The sequence below is a fragment of the Zonotrichia albicollis genome, chromosome 4 (genome assembly GCF_047830755.1).
Source record: "Zonotrichia albicollis isolate bZonAlb1 chromosome 4, bZonAlb1.hap1, whole genome shotgun sequence".
NCBI lineage: Eukaryota > Metazoa > Chordata > Aves > Passeriformes > Passerellidae > Zonotrichia > Zonotrichia albicollis.
In genome coordinates this window covers 52,039,780-52,056,613 of record NC_133822.1, presented here as the reverse complement: position 1 = coordinate 52,056,613, position 16,834 = coordinate 52,039,780, and the positions used below count along the sequence as shown (strand labels likewise).

The 16,834-nt window shown below is 39.9% G+C and overlaps 1 protein-coding gene across 3 annotated transcripts in view; it reads left to right on the top strand.

The window, feature by feature from the left end:
* The first annotated feature begins 2,180 nt into the window (after positions 1-2,180).
* Positions 2,181-16,834, top strand: part of USP15 (ubiquitin specific peptidase 15) — a 61,795-nt gene continuing 47,141 nt past the window's right edge. For 2 of the 3 annotated variants that reach the window (XM_074539809.1, XM_074539808.1), the window contains exons 1-2: positions 2,182-2,343; positions 13,783-13,910. In XM_074539809.1, the coding sequence (XP_074395910.1) occupies positions 2,255-2,343; positions 13,783-13,910 (217 nt within the window). In that variant the 5' untranslated portion in view covers positions 2,182-2,254. Of the gene's footprint in view, positions 2,344-13,782; positions 13,911-16,834 lie in introns of all 3 variants that reach the window. The other variant, XR_012580075.1, reaches the window with a different exon arrangement.

Below are 16,834 nucleotides of genomic sequence, written 5' to 3'. Positions count from 1 at the left end.
TGTATTTTAAGATTTGTTAGCCAAGTCCACTAATTGACTTGAAAACAAGAACTGAGAGCTTAAACTTTATGTTGTATTGGGAATCAATAGAATCATCAGTTTACACTGTTTATCTGCAGCCCCCTTGCTGAATCTGTACTGCTATACACTCTATTAATTGCATCCTTCTTTAAGATCAGCAAAAAACATGTTTACAAAAATTCATCCATTAGCAATGAAATCAGGCAAGGTTGAAGGCCCACTGATAGCTGAACGTGTGCCACCTCAGCTAGCTTTACAGTATCTTGCATTCACTCATATCACATTTGTATTACAAATGCCTGGGGTTTATTAGAGAAGGTAGGTCATTCATCACTACCTCCAGTGCAGTTTCTGTTTACCAAGGGATTTAAAAAGTAAAGATTCTCAGGCACTCTCTAGAACTTGGAAATAATTCCTTGCCCACTGATAAAGCGTGGGGAAAAAAACCCAGATTTAACACTATGCATTTTCCAAAAATGTGAATTAAGTTTCAGATACTGTTCCATTATGAAAAACTGTTTCATGTGAGGCACTGGTAGTTCTAGAGTCTTACTCTTGTCTCTCATTGGAAATGCTTAAAGCTTTGCTTCAAATGGCACATTGTATGCTTTGCTGTCTCTACTTGTAGCACCTAATACCTGTCTAATATCCGTTTCTGTACCACAAATAGACTGAACCCAGGAATAGGAGATCTTTCAGTGAGTAACTGCAGTTATGCAACCCAAAGCACAGAGGCATGGGTGGCTCCAGGTGAACCTTCTGGCAAAGTTAGATGTTGATGGTCCTGCTCCAGCCTGATAAGCAGTGAATGCAGTTTTCCAGCACTGCAGATTGAGAAATATTTTCCCCAAAATTTCCATGAAAATATAACTTCTGTATAAATTCAATTTTGGAACAGAGATAACTTTCAGAGTGTAAAACACTATTCTTATCTGTTAAGCCCTGGTGTGTGTGGACTGGGAACTTGTCAAAGTTCTTTCTAAACTTGGAGATCCTAACGAAGAAATTTATTCCTGAAGTGGCTGGAAACCTTCTTGTTGTTAAGTTTTCTCTCATTAAATGCAGCCATTAGACCCATGTAGCTCTCTCTAACATTTATGTTTTACTTCCTGGAATTTCACATTCCAGCTCCTAGAGAAGCCATGAATGTCATCATGCCACTCTGAGCTCTTGGGTGTTCTTACATACTCTATATTATTTTTGTATCATAATTTTGCCTTTATTTCAATGTCATCATCCTCACTGACAAATCCTGACAGCGCCTGACAAAATACTTTGTACTACCATGTCTGCATAACAGCCTTCCTTCCATTCTTTTTTTTTTTTTTTTGCAGTTCACATATCTAAATAGCACTTTTTAGTGCTGTTTGTAACAGCTACATGCTAGTAGACTCTAAGTGCTAATTAGCTAATAATGCCTAATAGCTTATAATACCTAACTGGCAGCCTGAGATGCACTGCGGGTGTCAGTCACACCATGGGGCCGGGTGGAATGACTTGGGCACAGGAAGGGACTGAGGGAACAATTGCAGGCATTACAGATCTAGCACCAGCTAGATCCACAAGAACAAACTCTTGTTTTCAAGTGTTTGCAACCAGCACTCCAGCCCTAAATTCCCAAACCATTCTGATTCTTTGAAATCTCTGTACAGACGGGAAGACAAAGAGAAACCTGGTTATGTAATGTAATATGTGCATATGTGGCCTTCTTTTTTTTTTTTTTCTTTTCTTTGTGTGTGTGACATGCCAAGCAACAGGTTGCACTGTTTGTACAAGATTTAGGCAAGAGCGACTGAAACAAACTCAACCAATCATCCGCTGGTTTCTGCGAAGGTCTGCAAAAGCTAATGCGAGTCACACCGACTATCTGAACCCGCCACGGTATTTGCACAACAACACAGAGGGTATCATCATAGCAATTATGGTGATCCTAACCACTCATCCGGCAGCGAGGCGTAAGGGCTCTAATTACGCACGCTCTTCAATTAAGGCACCGAGGGAAATGTCGCCCGCCCGTCCATCCCGGCTGTGGGGGGGGAACGGGACGGGACGGGACCGGGGGACGGGACCTCCCGGCCGCGAGGGGGCGCTGCCCCGCCCGGCCCCGCTCCGGCCCCCGCCCCGCGGCTTGTGGGAAGGGCGGGGCCGCTGCCGCCCCCTGCAGGCGTCACTCCCAGCATGCAGCGCGGCGCGCTCCTGCCCCTGCCGCCGCTGCCGCTGCCGGGCGGAGAAGATGGCGGAGGGAGGCGCGGCGGATCTGGAGACCCAGCGCACGGACGTCGCGGCGCTGCTCAAAACCGCCCTCCGCAAGGGCGACACCTGGTGAGGGAGGAGCGGGGGGGGCTCGGGTGGACCGGCGCGGGCGGCGTCCTCCCGCCCCCGGGGTCGCTTGGCTGCCGGAGGGACCGACCTCCTTCCCCTCGCCCCCCCCCCCACCACCCGCTCCCGGGGGCGGCTCGACGTCTCTCCCGCTGCCGCGAAGGTGGAGGCGGGTGACACGGGCAGGGAGACAGGGCTGTTCCGCGCGCTGCCCGCCGCTCGGTTCCCGCAGCTGCTGCCAGGCGGGGAGCGGCCGCCTGGGCGCGGCGGGGCCTCGGCCTGGCCCGGGCGGCGGGCGGGGAGGCAGCGAGGTCAGCGCCCTGAGGGGAGGGCACGGAGCGAGCGGCGCGGCTGCCGGGGCGCGCTGCCGGGCCGCAGCCCCGGATGGCGGGCCCGGAGCCCGCACCGGGCTTGTTTTGGCTGAGCGACGAGTGTTGAGGTGGGGGAGAAGAGCTCTGCTAGCTGGCGTGTCTTCCATTATCCAGGCTGAAATGGCCCCGGCGTCACCTTCGCGTTATCAGTATTGATATCTGTACTCTGGCCTAGGTGCCCTGAGACCCGTCCGTGGCTGTGACAAACCTCGAGTTTAAATTTTATTGTGACCGTAAACGTGTTGGTTTCCTAAGAAAGAGTCCTTGAAGGTGCGAACGGACCCTTATGACACGTTTGATAATTATGTTTTTCTGGTCAGTCGTAAAATATTCCTTAGTATGTCATACAAATTGTCAACAGAATAATCCACGGTTTAATAAGCACCTCTTTTTGGCGTGTATTTGGTAATTGAGGTTTTATAGTTGTAGTGCTATGAGGCTAGGAAATGGGACCTTTTTTTAGGAGGGGAAAAAATAAGGAACTGACACTTTTTCCACGACTCAACCTCTTCATCTCTTCCTGTGTGAAACTGTCACCCAAAGACAAAGGCTGAAGCATTAACTTACAGAAAATTAACTATGAATACACAGAAGTAGAACTAGCCCACCTCATTTCAGCTGTCATCACTCACTGTTCCAGTTCTATAAAAGACTATATTTAACAGTGTTGATACTGCAGCATGTGTCAGAAGCATACATTCTGATGCATTATTCAAATACTGCTGAGTATATGTTCCGTTTTGGCATATGAACAGACTGCTCTTGAAACTGGAAAAGTGTAAGAAACTAGAAAAAGGAAAATAATTCACATGCTAGTGTTGAAAATGACCAGCAGTAGTAAAAGCGTGCTCAGGATAGATGTCTTTCGTGACTATTTTTTTATGGTTCTGCTGGGTAATTCCCAGTTACTAAAACAATGTTTCAGGCAGTTAATATTGTTCAAAGTGATAGTGCTTTTATGACTAGTTGACAGCGTGACCGAAACAGTAAGTTTACTGTGCTGTTTCCTTTTTTTAGTACGCTCGATATTTTAATACAGAAGAATCAGTTATGTGGGAAAAGCTTCTAAATGTTCTGTGAGAATATATCTAGCTGTGGCTGATACTGATATAAGTCAAGTGTTTTAAAACTGAATCAGCTACAGCAAAGTCCCATTAAGTTTTACTCGTGAGCTGTTAAATCGAGCTACATAAATGTGTATGCTTGTGCATTCATAGGATTTATGTTTTGACTGTTGTCCTGGTTTAGGACAAATTAGGGGAAATCTCCAAGAGGGAGCCCCCCAGAACAAAACAAACCTCCAACCACCCCTCCCCCAACACCGGGTTCGGGAAGGAATTTCTCGGAGGAGCAAAGTGGAAAACAAAACCTATTTATTTACAAGTAACAAAAGAACACTCCCCAACACAAGGAAAGAAAAGGGACCAGACTGTGTTGTGGAGGGCGCCGAATCTTCTCTAGCAGGCTTCGGGTGTCCTGGAGCTCGCAGGTTCGATCCGGAGCCGGTCCAGTATCTTGGGGGAGGGTAAGAAAGAGAGAGAGAGAACAAAAGAAAAAGGAAAAAAAAAAACAGCGCAAAAGCAAAAAGCAAGCAAGCAAGCAAGCAAGCAAGCAAGCAGCAGCTAGCCAAAGCCAAGCAGCCCAAAGCCCGAAAGTGCCTGGTCACACCCCCCCCCACCCCCCCCCCCCCCCTCCTCTCTTCCCCATCCCGCCACAGCCAGACTGCCGGGGGGGGGGGGTGGGGGAAAAGGCACAGCTGCCAGACATAACACACGATATTGGGATAAAGGCTGTCACCCCACGACACTGTGCAGCTGTCTTCACAAATTGAACGGTACGTTTAGTCCAAGTGCTTTTGTAGAGGTATTTTGTAAATGGCTTTTAGGTCTTTTGGGACATCAGTAAGGAAACAACACTTAAGGTGCTGTAAGCCATGATTCAAAATTGCATTGATTCAATAGTAAATACTGCTGAAAAAAGTTTCAGGAGTGCCATACCAGCCTGTTCTGTGTGAGCTTTCAAACACTCAAATGCAGTCCTTTTAAAAATACTGGCTTGTACATCAAAAGTCTTTTCCATGCTCTTCAGAATGGAGAGAACAAGAAGCTACATATGGAAAGTATAAAGCTTTGGGGGTTTTCTCTAAGAAAAAAGCAAGGCAAAGAGAGGCAAGTCTTAAAAGCACCTATGAAGTGGCTGATGAATTTCTTTGTTCATCATGTACACTGCAGAGAGAAAGAAATAAAACTGACTTGAAATGCAGCATTTTTAGAGTTAGGTATTGGAAGAAGAATTGCTAGAACTGGAAACTGGTTGAACAGGTGGTTTAGTAAGCTGTAGAGTTTGTTGCATTAGATGTTTTTAAGGATAGCTTGGGAATTGCATGCATGAGGCTGTTTTGCTTCAGTGGACAGACAAGGTTAGTGTCTTTTAACTGCTTCAGCTGCAGGGACAAGATTTTGGGCTAGTTTGTCCCAGTGGTCTTTTTTGCATTCTTAATGACCAGTTAATAAATTATTAAACTCTGAGAGATTGAGGATTCTTCTGTTTCTCCATTTATCCTAATTTTCCAGACATACGTTAAATAAAAATGAGATTTTTCCAAGAATGAACTTCCTTTGTTCATCAGTTCTTTTGAGTCGTGTTATCTACTTTTGTTAGTAAGGTCAGTATAAAAACTACACTTTGGTTCCACAGAACCTGAATTAATAGAAATTTTACTTCTTGCAGTATTGTCCAAAGGATGTTCAGGTTCTGTGGTTCTTATCTCTATAGGAGAAGAAAAAAGGCTGCATTTCATTCAATGTCTCATAGTTCTAGTATCTGATACAATTACATCTCAGTATTCTGAAATTCTACTGGTGCTTGATAATGAGAATTTATTGTATGAGGAGATTTTACCGTCTCATTTAGAATGACAAAAATTATTGGTTGTTACAGCTGCAGGCAAATCTGAACTCACTCGGTGTCTTCTACTCTCAAATTGAAGAGCTGTTGATGTTCATCAGATTTTAGGCAGAGTATAATTTGTGTGACCAACTGGTCTGATGATGTAATTTAATGTTTTTGTAGCTGCAGTGATATTCTTGAGAACCTTGCCAAGTTTTTCTGTTTTTACAATATCACGGAAGTAGAGTTTTCAATACTGAAAGTTATTGATCTTGGAGCAATTTTGTCATAGAGGGGGAGACTGTCAGTTTTTGTATGTGACTTCGTGAGTGATTTCTCTTGTAATTTTTTCCCCATGTTAAAGTGTGATTTCTTGGGTTTACCTTTAAAACCACCTTCTGCCCTGACTTCCCTGTAGTTCCTGTTCTTTTGTGGCTTAGTCAAAAATGTCACAGTGGCTTGGATATGACATTACAAATGCTTTCACACTCTTGCGTGTATTGTCCCTCCATGGTCTAGGATATTTAACCACCTTTCTCACCTTTAGGTATCACGTGCCAATGAATGTTTTACTAAAAGTGCATGATAGTGACTTAAAAATAGCTAACAGCTCAGCAATCAGTTTTACTACTTTTTCTCTCTCTTCCTTCCAGAGTTTCCCTACTGTTCTTTCATCTATTGCTTGCCATAGCAATTTGTGAGCTGATGAGAATATAGAAGTTACTTGGATAAGAATTATGCAGTTACAGTGGACAAAAACTATCACATGGAGTTTATTTAGTGGCTAAGGGAACAAATGCAATCATTGGATGTTTGAATAGGGCATACCAAGTAGCAGTACAAATATGTACTGTATACAGAATATAATAGTGAAACCATTCTACTGTCCAGTTCTTGTGTCCACATGTGACAGAAGGTGTTCATTTAGAATGAGTTCAGACATCTCAAAATCTAATAGGGAAAGCAGAAGCCTTGTCTTTCAGAGAAGAGCTTGGAGAACCTTTGTCTGTTTTGCTTGAATTTTGAGTTGTGAAATAGTTACATAAGAGGAAGGTGTCTTCTAGGATAAGAATTTTTAGACAAGCAGATAAAGATTTAAGACACTATGTAAACTGAAGCTAGTCAGGTTTAGGCCAGAAGGAAGATGCTGATTTTGAGCTCTGTTAGCCAGTGAATTTTGGTGCCAGTCATCACTTCACAAGAGTGATGAGAAAGATTCTTCATCTCTTCTTGGCTTTTAAGGCGTGCAAATTAGTAAAACCTCAGAAGCGAAGTATTTTTAGTTTTCAGATGTGTCTGATACACATCACTTCTGAAATTCTGCTGAGTCTAGGTAGTGTACTGTTGTTATCCGTGCAGAACATTTCTTGGATGGTGAAAAAAAGATTCTTTTCTTCACCTGTGGGAATTTCATTGCCTTTCCAATTGTAATACTTGGTTACTGAAGAGAGTAGGTAAAAAGAAGTGGGGTGAAAATCCTTCCCAGTGAGTGATCAGTAGATATGCTAAGTTCAACCTTAAGGGATTTTTTCCTCCAGAAGTGAATTTCCCCACTGAACATAAAAGCATTTTAATTCTGGCTGCAGTAAAAACTCATGAAGCTTGATGAACAGGGCTCCATCTGTAGCTGTGCTTAATAATCCTGTGCCATCATTGATGATAGCCTTGATGCTGCAGTGCTTTGCTTTAATAGCATTTTTTTACACTGTGGACTTCAAAGCACATGCTGAGCTGGAAGGGACCCACAAAGATGATCAAGTCCAGCTCAGCCCTGCACAGGACATCCCCAGGAGTCAGGCCCTGGACCTTCTTCTCAGTGCTGTCCTCTCAGTGTTCTCCACATTGCATCATCCATCATTGCCTTGTGCATGAACAGAGCCTGGGCTGAATGTTAATGGAAGGTTTTACTGGATTTCACTGAGGGCATGATGAAATGTTATGGACCTGCACTTCAATAATATTTGCAATTGCATTCTAAATTATTTTCATAACTTCATAAAATGAGAAACAAGGAACACCATGTCAGGGTCCCAAGGATAGATTAAGATTTGGATGGGTTTTTATTTTCAAATGAGGTTTAAGTTGCTGATTTTGACTTTTAAACCTTGTGGTTGAAGTTTGGTGTTAGGTTTCTCTCACTGCATAAGGAGTGGTGCTGCATGTGACCAGTAGTTTACAAAGATTTTAATTTTTCTGGACAATGCTTACAGTGGAGATGAGTAGATGTATTTTTCTTCTGTAAATTGATTAGGTGAGGTGAGAGCGTGTTAAAATCATGTTTGTTCCAGGCTTTGGCCTGAAAATTGATTTGTTAGATTATTTTTTAATAAAAAGTCTTTACTTAAATGAAAAATTTCTAAAGGTATACAAAACACTTATATTGTTGTTAATATAATGTTCACACTGAAATTTTAACATGAAATTGCGCTCCACTAATATTGACTGAAAGGTACTTTTTGGTTGACCTCTTGGTTGAAGAGGCCTCTTTCGGTCAATGGATGAAGAAGGTGCCTCTTAGGCTACTGTAGCACATCATGGCAGTGGGGCATATCATGAGCTATAGTGAGAATTTTACTTGCTGATTTGAAATCTTGGTGCATTTTGTTGAGCTAAACACTTATTTCTGAAGAGGAATCTGGAATACGTGGACAGATTTCTTAAAAATGGGAGGTAAACTATATCTTATTTTGTCCTTGACCCCTGCACTTTTTTCTTGTGGATTTACGTACATTTTGAATAAAAAGATGGTATGGTTTGTCTGATAAAGTAGAATAATTATCACCATTTTGAACTTTAAGAACTTTTTAATTCTGGAAGAAAATTGAATTTAAAGGCATCTATTAATTTTGAATGTATTTGGTCAGGCAATTTTTGTCACTTTAATCAAGTAGAAATACAGATACAAACCATTTCTTATATTCTTATTTTTGTAGTTGCAGTTGTGCAAGAACAAAAATCAGATATTGTGCCTTTAAGCCGGAGTCCTAATTTGCTTTCTGCAAAACAGTTGTTCCACTTTGTCCTCTGTATTGCTTAATCTGTACTCATGCACAGTGAGGAGAGTAAAAAAAAAAATCTTCACCTATCTCTCTGGACAATTTGCACAGTTTTACTGTTAAAAGTGAAATAGCTTTTGTTCAGAAGAGATGATGTCCCAGCAGTACACAGTGCAGAATGAATGTCTCTCTGTGAGATGTCTTTATTGCATATTAAAGTTTTCTGGTTTAATTTTGGATTCAAAACATTGAAGTATCAGTCATTATAAATAAATCTAGGTTACACATTGTTTAATTCTGTCTATATATAATGGTCACAAGAATTCAGAAGCTTTTGACAGCAGTGGGAAATACCAAGATCTTAGTCATACTGTTGAGATATTTTTCTATCAACTTGGATGTTGAGGTAAAGAATGAAAGCTGTTGTAGATGTGTAGTGTTTCTATTATGTCAGTTAGGTTTATTAAGTCAAAATATGCAATAAATCACCTGTGAACTTGAATTACATTCAAAGTTTCAAACCATGGGAGAATTTTAGAAATCAGTAAGTTTCCTGCTAGTACTTTCTTTTATTCAGTGAGCAATGTCTGTGTAGTCATGCAGCTGCAAATTTTAAAACTTCCATAAACTTAAAATTTATTTTTATTATTTGTTGAGTTTTTATTTAAGAAATAAAGGTGTATTTCAAGTGTTGTAGTAACTTCACATTTTTGTACTTGTAAATTAATGTGCAGAGACTGAAGGTAATCCTATTTTGAGCTGCCTTGAGTCTCTACAGTTGATCATTTGGTGATACATAAGGATATGGTGTTTTCTGGTAAATTTAATTGGGTGACCCAGTTTTATTGGGTTTGCATGGCCAGTGTTGGTAGCAGGGTTGCTCCAGGGGTGGCTTTTAGGAGAAGCTGCCAGAAGCTTCCCCTGTGCCTTACAGAGCCCTTACAGAGCCAGTGCCAGCCGGCTCCAGATGGACTGACCACTGGCCAAGGCCAATAGCCCAATTTGAAGGGGACCCAGAAGGGACTTTGAATCCAACTTGCTGCTCTTTGCAGGGCTGCCTAAAGCTAAACCATATGGCTGAGAGAGTTTTCCAGGTGATCCTTGAACTGAGCAGCTTGGTGCTGTGACCACTTCCCTCGGGAGCCTGTTCCGGTGACCAGGCGCCCTCTCAGGCCTTTCATGATGAGGAGTACCAACTTCCCCTGTTGCAGCTTCATTCCATTTCCTCATGTTTTATTCCACTGTCTGGTATTCCAGAGGACTCTGGAGTGTAAATTGTCCCTTGTATATGATAATCCACTTCAGACAGGCAAGAAACATTTTATAGAAGAGAGCAGATAGATCTTATAAAGCAATTACTGGGTAATGAAGTAGGCCAGACTGGACCTGAGAACATATTCACATGTTCTGTGGTTTTTTATTCTACTTGCTCAAAGAAAATTTTAAGTATACATATATAACCAAGAAAAACCTCATGAAGTTAAACAAACTGTACAGATATTTCCAGTATTGTTAATGCTGAAAATTCAATATTTGAGTGTAATTTTCAGCAAGTGGTATATGCAAGTTTTTGCTTACTTTTAGGTAAAGGTTTGGGTCTATTCCAGTGTTCTGTGTTATCGACCAGTTGGCTCTAAGTGACTTGATTGTACTATTTTCTTCAAACAATTACTGATTTATTTGAAATACTTACCTGTAAATGTCAGGTATCTGCTGGTTTAGAGTTAACCAGTTCATTTGGCTGTGCAGTTGTCTTAGTTTTTAAGGTTTGCCCCCCAAAGCAGAATATCTAGAAATTTGAGACTGTTCTTGAGTTTAATCTTTATTCAAATCCTCCAGATTTCTTTTACCTCAGAAGATGGGTTGGTTATCCTGCTCACTAGCTAAACTGATGACATGCCAGAGAGCAAAATTTGTGTTTCCTGAAATCTTGGTACCATCAGATAACAAACATTTCTTAATCATAATTCTAAAAAACAGATAGGCCACACATTTTAACTTTGATGCGGAGTTCTGGGGTATCCTTCTTGGTCAGGTCCACAGTTCAAAAAACTACTGCAGCATTAGACTCATTTGGAACTCCTTGCCTGCATTAGGTAATAGTAACAAAAATAAAGGCAAAACATTATACCAAGCTTAATATACATATATTTTTGTCTGTATTTTAGCAATGCATGGTATTCTATTTTTGTGTCTGGGACAACACACATTACAGGGTAATGTATCTGGTCCAAGTGCTTACCCCAAGTTTTTAATATTTTTTTCTTCAAAGGGGATCAAATATCATTTAACAAATGAGGATTTAGCAGATGTAGTTCTGATTACTTGAGCTTCCTCTTAAATTACTGGATGTCCCTCATGGGTAATACTTAGTTTTCAGGTGGTTGATTGTGTCATGGATTTTAAAATGCTGATGAAAAGATAAGTTGATAAGTTGCCTTTCAATGGTTTCCCTTCTCTTGTGCAGATGAGTAGTCTTGTTGATCTTGATGAGAATGCTATATTGAATGTGTTTTTAGAGCCAAAAGCTGTAAGTTATAAATCTCTGATTATTACTTTTCCCATTAATGCTAAGAAGTCTGGATTTTAGCTACAGAAGTGCTTTAGCAGGTTGATTGATTTGCCTTAAACTGAGCATGGTGTAATTGTGCTCCTTTTTTTTTTCCCCTTCCCTGGCATAATCTGTAATGTGGCATATCCTTCTTGCATAAAATGAGGGTAGTGTATGGCATTTGAATGCAAATTTCTGGTTTCTCTAATCTACTGGAAAGTAGTATTTCATGTCTTGATTAAGGGCAAGTTCTTGTAATGGGGTGTTCTGGTTTTGGCCAGGATAGAGTTAATTTTTCCACAGTGAGGGAATGGAGCCTGGAAGGCAGCCCTGGGCATGTCCAGGTTATTATGCTCTACCACCCCCAGGGGGGGAGTCAAGGGCTCCTGCCTGGGTGAACAGAGGTGTGGCTTCAGCATGAGGAAAGGCATGGCAGGAGGGGAAACCCATCCACCACTGGTCATTGTCCCCCAGGATGAGCATTTTCCTTGTAAATCACCCTCTTTTTACAATTCTGTTATTAATATTGTTGCTGTTACTGCTTCTTATCTCATTTATGTTTCCAGTAAATTGTTATTATCTCAGCCTGTGATCTCTGCTTTTTGTGGGATGAGGGAAGGGGAGCAGTTTATGGTTTTGGGGTTTTTAATTCAGAGTGCTAAACTGGGGAGTACCATTCTTAAACCAGGATAAGGGAGAAGATTACAGCTACTGTGGCTGTGTTCAACAGTAACTCAAAATAGCTTTTCTCACCTGTACCAGATTCCAATTGAAGCAGAAGTAGCAGAATGTTCATTAAAACACCTAATATGTATAAAATGTAGATATACATGTAACATGCACATACATGCCTGTAGCCAGTAATTTGCTATAAGAATCCACATCTATAATGTCTGCTAGCATTTTTTGAAATACCTACATGCAATTTTTTTTTCTTGGCAAAATAAATTTACTGAACTTTTCCATGCAATGCATGTTACCTCTACTTTGTGATAAAGGAACTTGACTGTACTGTTTAGTTCTTATCATACTTAGAGTTGCATGGTTTATAAATGGCCTTTCAGCTTTCTTTATACAGGAAATATTAAGCTCATATTTGAGCCTGAAGAGATTGCTAAATGCAAAATTCCTGAACGTGAAGGGAAGTGATGAAAGATTTTTTTGCACTTCGTGTTAGGAAACAACAACGTTGCAACATCTCTGTTAGGGAGGACCCTAAAGAGATGCTGCACAGCAAATTTTGGTTGATGGCAAAATTAATTGGATATGGAAGAAGAAAGCTGATGAAGTGTTGAAATAGATAAGGTTGAATATTTAAAATCTAGAACAGTGGACCCCAAGCTTTCTCACACTGTTAAATTTTAGTATCAAAAATTTGTATTAATCACTCTGTTACTGGGATGTGATAAAACATTTTAACACAGAACATTTGAAAAGTAAAATGATTCTCCAGGACCACTAATTTCTTCAGCATTGATTAAAGGCAGTTTGCCTGTATGATAGTTTCTCTTCTGTGTAAAATTATATCTTTGCTTCTTAAGACTCATAGTTCATTCAAATTTAGGTCAAGAAAGTAGAGACCAATGGGACAAGGCTGGCAGGTTTGGTGGTGACTGCATTCATAACCACACCAGTTATAGCTCTTATGGAATAGAGCTGGATGGCCACAGCAGAAGAGAAAGGGAGAATGCTGTTGGCCTTAAGTACATTGATGAGAATGAAAACATAATGTATAAAGGCAAGGGCATGTCAGATTATTCAAATTCAGTTCCACCCTACCATAGTAGCAAAAGATTTGGAACTGAAAGACAGCAGATTATGAATACTTTTAGGAAGGAGAAATAATGCATATGGTAGCTTAAAAAAATAAATACAAATCTGAGTATCACTGATAAAATTTGGTATCTTGATCTTGAAGAAATCTGGACAAAAAGGTATAAAATGTAGGTATCACTGGACTTTGTAGAAGCCAGACTGTGACAACAGTTTAATCTGGATAAAAATACTGTAGAGCTGAGATTCGAGATATAATCTCTTTATATGAAGTGTGATGTTGGTAATAATTTGTAGGAGGAGCATCTAGTCCTCTGTCAAAAGCAGGGCATTTACTGTTGGTGTTGATGTTAACTCAGAGGAAGAAAACACACTCTCTGGTTCTTGGCAAGGCATCAGAGTCCTGAAGTTTTTTAAGTTGCACTTGAATGTTATAAATAAAACTCCATCAGTAGACAATTCTTTACTGAAAGTTCTCTCTCACTTTTTAAAAGGGCTGTCTAATTATAGAGATTTAACTTGAATCTCCTGAATTTGAAAATTAAGAAGAGAAATTATAGGTGAGAATCGTTCATGCTAAAAAGGAAAATAGTTTTTTTCAACTTGCCGTTTTTCAGCCTCTGATCCAGGTTATTGACAGTTTTGCAAAACTGTACCTGGCACTTTCAGTGCGATCTTTAATTGACCCCAGTTAAAGTCCTCACTGGGAGCAGATGCTGATAATGGTGAGCAGAACAGAGAGAAAAGAATTGTTGTTTCACAAGGCTGGTGAATGCTGATGCATTATCAAGAGTGAGGTAGGAAGTAGTAGTATGAATAGTAGAATGCCAGTAATTAATATGTATGTCTTCTTCCTTTTAAGGTATCTAGTGGATAGTCGCTGGTTCAAACAGTGGAAAAAATATGTCGGTTTTGACAGCTGGGACAAATACCAGATGGGAGATCAGAATGTGTACCCTGGTCCTATTGACAACTCTGGACTGCTCAAAGGTAACTGCCTCTCACTGTGAAATAAGCCTATAGTTCATTAAGTGTGCAATTGTGCATCTTTTGAAGTTGGCAGTGTAAATGAACCTCAGCATACATCAAGGTAAAAATTTTGGTTTCTTTTCTGACAAGGGAACTGGAATAGATTTCCCTAATAAATCACAATTTTATATATACAGTTATTGGAATTCTTTGTAATTATAACAAAATATGTGGCAATGTAGAAATTCTTAGTTTGTGATGAGATTTTGGGCTGTTTTGAGAACTCAAAATGAGTCAAGTTGACAAAAAGGTGGCTTGAGTTTGCTATGATTTCCCTTTTTTTGGTAGCTTAACCAAATTGGTTGATTTTAAATAAGATTTTTAAGTTGAACTCTAAAACTTACTTCTGTAAATAAGGCCCAAACCCTTACTTGAGTTCCAGAACAATTGAAAAACTTCTGTTATTCAGTTCAGTGACTTAATTTATGTGAAAGGATAGAGGATAATTTCCTATTTTCTTTATGATCTTGTAAGGATGTTGAACTCTGTCACTGCTGTGATTACTCAGGTTCGACTGACTTCTGCTGATTTGTGAACACAGGTCTCAGAATACTTTTCCACATATTTTAATTTTCACATCAAATTTTGTATTTAATATCCATTAAAGATGTTAATATTGAATCTAGCAGATACAAAATTGAGCAGATAATTGGTTTTCTTCTTTGCAGTTACAGGTAATGTAATAATACTGCTTGTTCACGTAGAGTAATACCAGTTTTGCCAACTTCACATGGTTTATGAAGAACTCTTGACTTTGTTAATTCAAAACTTCTGTAATTAGTATCTCATTATTTTACAAATTGAATGTTACAGATGATTGCACCTTTTATAAAACTTGTTGTACCATGTACTACTAATTGTCAGTGTGAATGAGTATATCTGACTCTGACCAGTGCCTTTGTAGAAGGTACTGTATTGTCATACACATCTATATGTTCTCTTCCATCCAGCAACTTTAAGGTGTTTTTGCTTCAGGTGAGTGTTGTGTTTTGTTTTCTGAAATGTGAGGATTTAGATGTTTTGTGCATTCTTGTAGGAAATCTTGCCGTTAGGCAGGGATGTTCAGGTGATACATCTCAGCTGACATCAGATGTAGCAACATCTTTTTATCTTCACTGAGGTAGCATCAGCTTGTTCTCTGTTTGTGTCTTCCCCTTAAAAGATAGGTGATTTCTAGTTGTGTCAAAGACTGTTAGTTCATCTGTACCATTTATAACTTAATCTGCATACCTGTTCAGCTTAAAATTACTGTTGTTATAAAGTCTAATGTAGGGTTAGTGGTCCAAACTAGAAGTCATGTTAGCCATTTTCCTAAAAGCTTCTGAAAACCTGTATTCTGTTGTTTTGACACTACCAGTGCCCTTTTCAAAATAAACAACATCAGGGGTTGTGAACTCACTTGTTGCTCATTCATGGAATGGAATCACTCCACATTGGCAGTGATTCCATGCATCCAGTTACCTTGTGACATCTACTGTTCCTGTGTAAAGGTAGTTTTAAAATTAAGGGCATTAATGCCCAGCAAATAATAGTTTTCTCTTTCACCCTCTGCAAAGCAACGATCTTCTGTACTAGGTTTTAGATGTAGCATAAACTGGCCCTGAAAATGCTTGGGTTTTAATCTTGTCTTTGGCACATAGTATGCTCTAGTTGCTGTCATGCTGCTCTCTTTAAAAATGTGCATCTGATATAAAGAATAAAATAATCTAAAATGGGCATGCTTTCTCAGATATTCTGCAGTGTAATGCAATGATAAGGAAAACTGTAATTGAATTCACAAAAGACTAATTCCAGGAAACTGAAGCAGTATATTGTGCTTATATTATTTAAATGCTTCTCCCTTGTTTCCAGAACATTTGGATGAAGTGAGAGCAATGAAAAGTAACAGGTAGAGATTTCAGTTAATCTCAACATGTGCAAAAAAGATCGAATATGATGTAATGCACGTGTCATGTTCAAAGGAGGAGATACATCGCCAAAGCAGGCACGAGGAAGTAGGTATTTAGAGTAGCTGATTGTTCATCATAGCAAACAGTGCTGTATGTGAGGGACTGAATTGTCAGAATCACGGTATCTATGTGTCGGATCTCAAGATCTCAGTCTTGAGGTGCTGAGCCACCGAGACCACCCTTGGGGGGCTCGGGAGTCTTAGAATGTTGCCAGAAGTGTCTGGTAGCTAGACTTTGACCCTACACAGGAGATGACAAAGATGAGAGCTTCACCGAAGTGAATGGTGAAGAGATTAGTTAATTAGAGAGTGAGACACAGAGTTTAAGATTTATGTACAAGAGAGTTTAGAGAAGTAAGATAGAAAAATTGAAGCGTGTCCTATCCTTCTTCTTCTTCTTCTTCTCCTCCATCTTCTTTAGTGATAGTAGCACTTTTAGATTAGTTATTACTGAAAGTGCACCGAGTAATAAGAATAAATAGTATTAGAAAAAATTGATAAATATTGTACACGTAACCATAAGTATAAAGATAAGTAACTGTACGGAGGGCAGCACAATGTGCTCATAGCTAACTGCTGAGCAGACCTCTGTCGAGCTAAAAGAACATCTTTTAGATAAACAATTAATAAACATAAAAACCGAAAAGAAGAACTGAAACCTCTTCTCGTCCTTCGATACGCGAACTGCCCCAAAGCCACTCCGAGCCTTTCCAAGCCCTTCAAACAGCCGAAAACCCGACATCTATGTAATGGTTCTGGAAAAAAATTATATTAGAAGAAATGTTGGTATTTGTAGGAGATAATAGAATCCAAATTACGCCTTCTCAGCATAGAAGATCCGTGCAGAAATACAGTGTGAATCTTGTGAAGAGTTATGTAGACCTGAAGAAGTGCTTGTGGATTTCTCCCCTCACTATGCTCCTAGCTGCAATGTGAT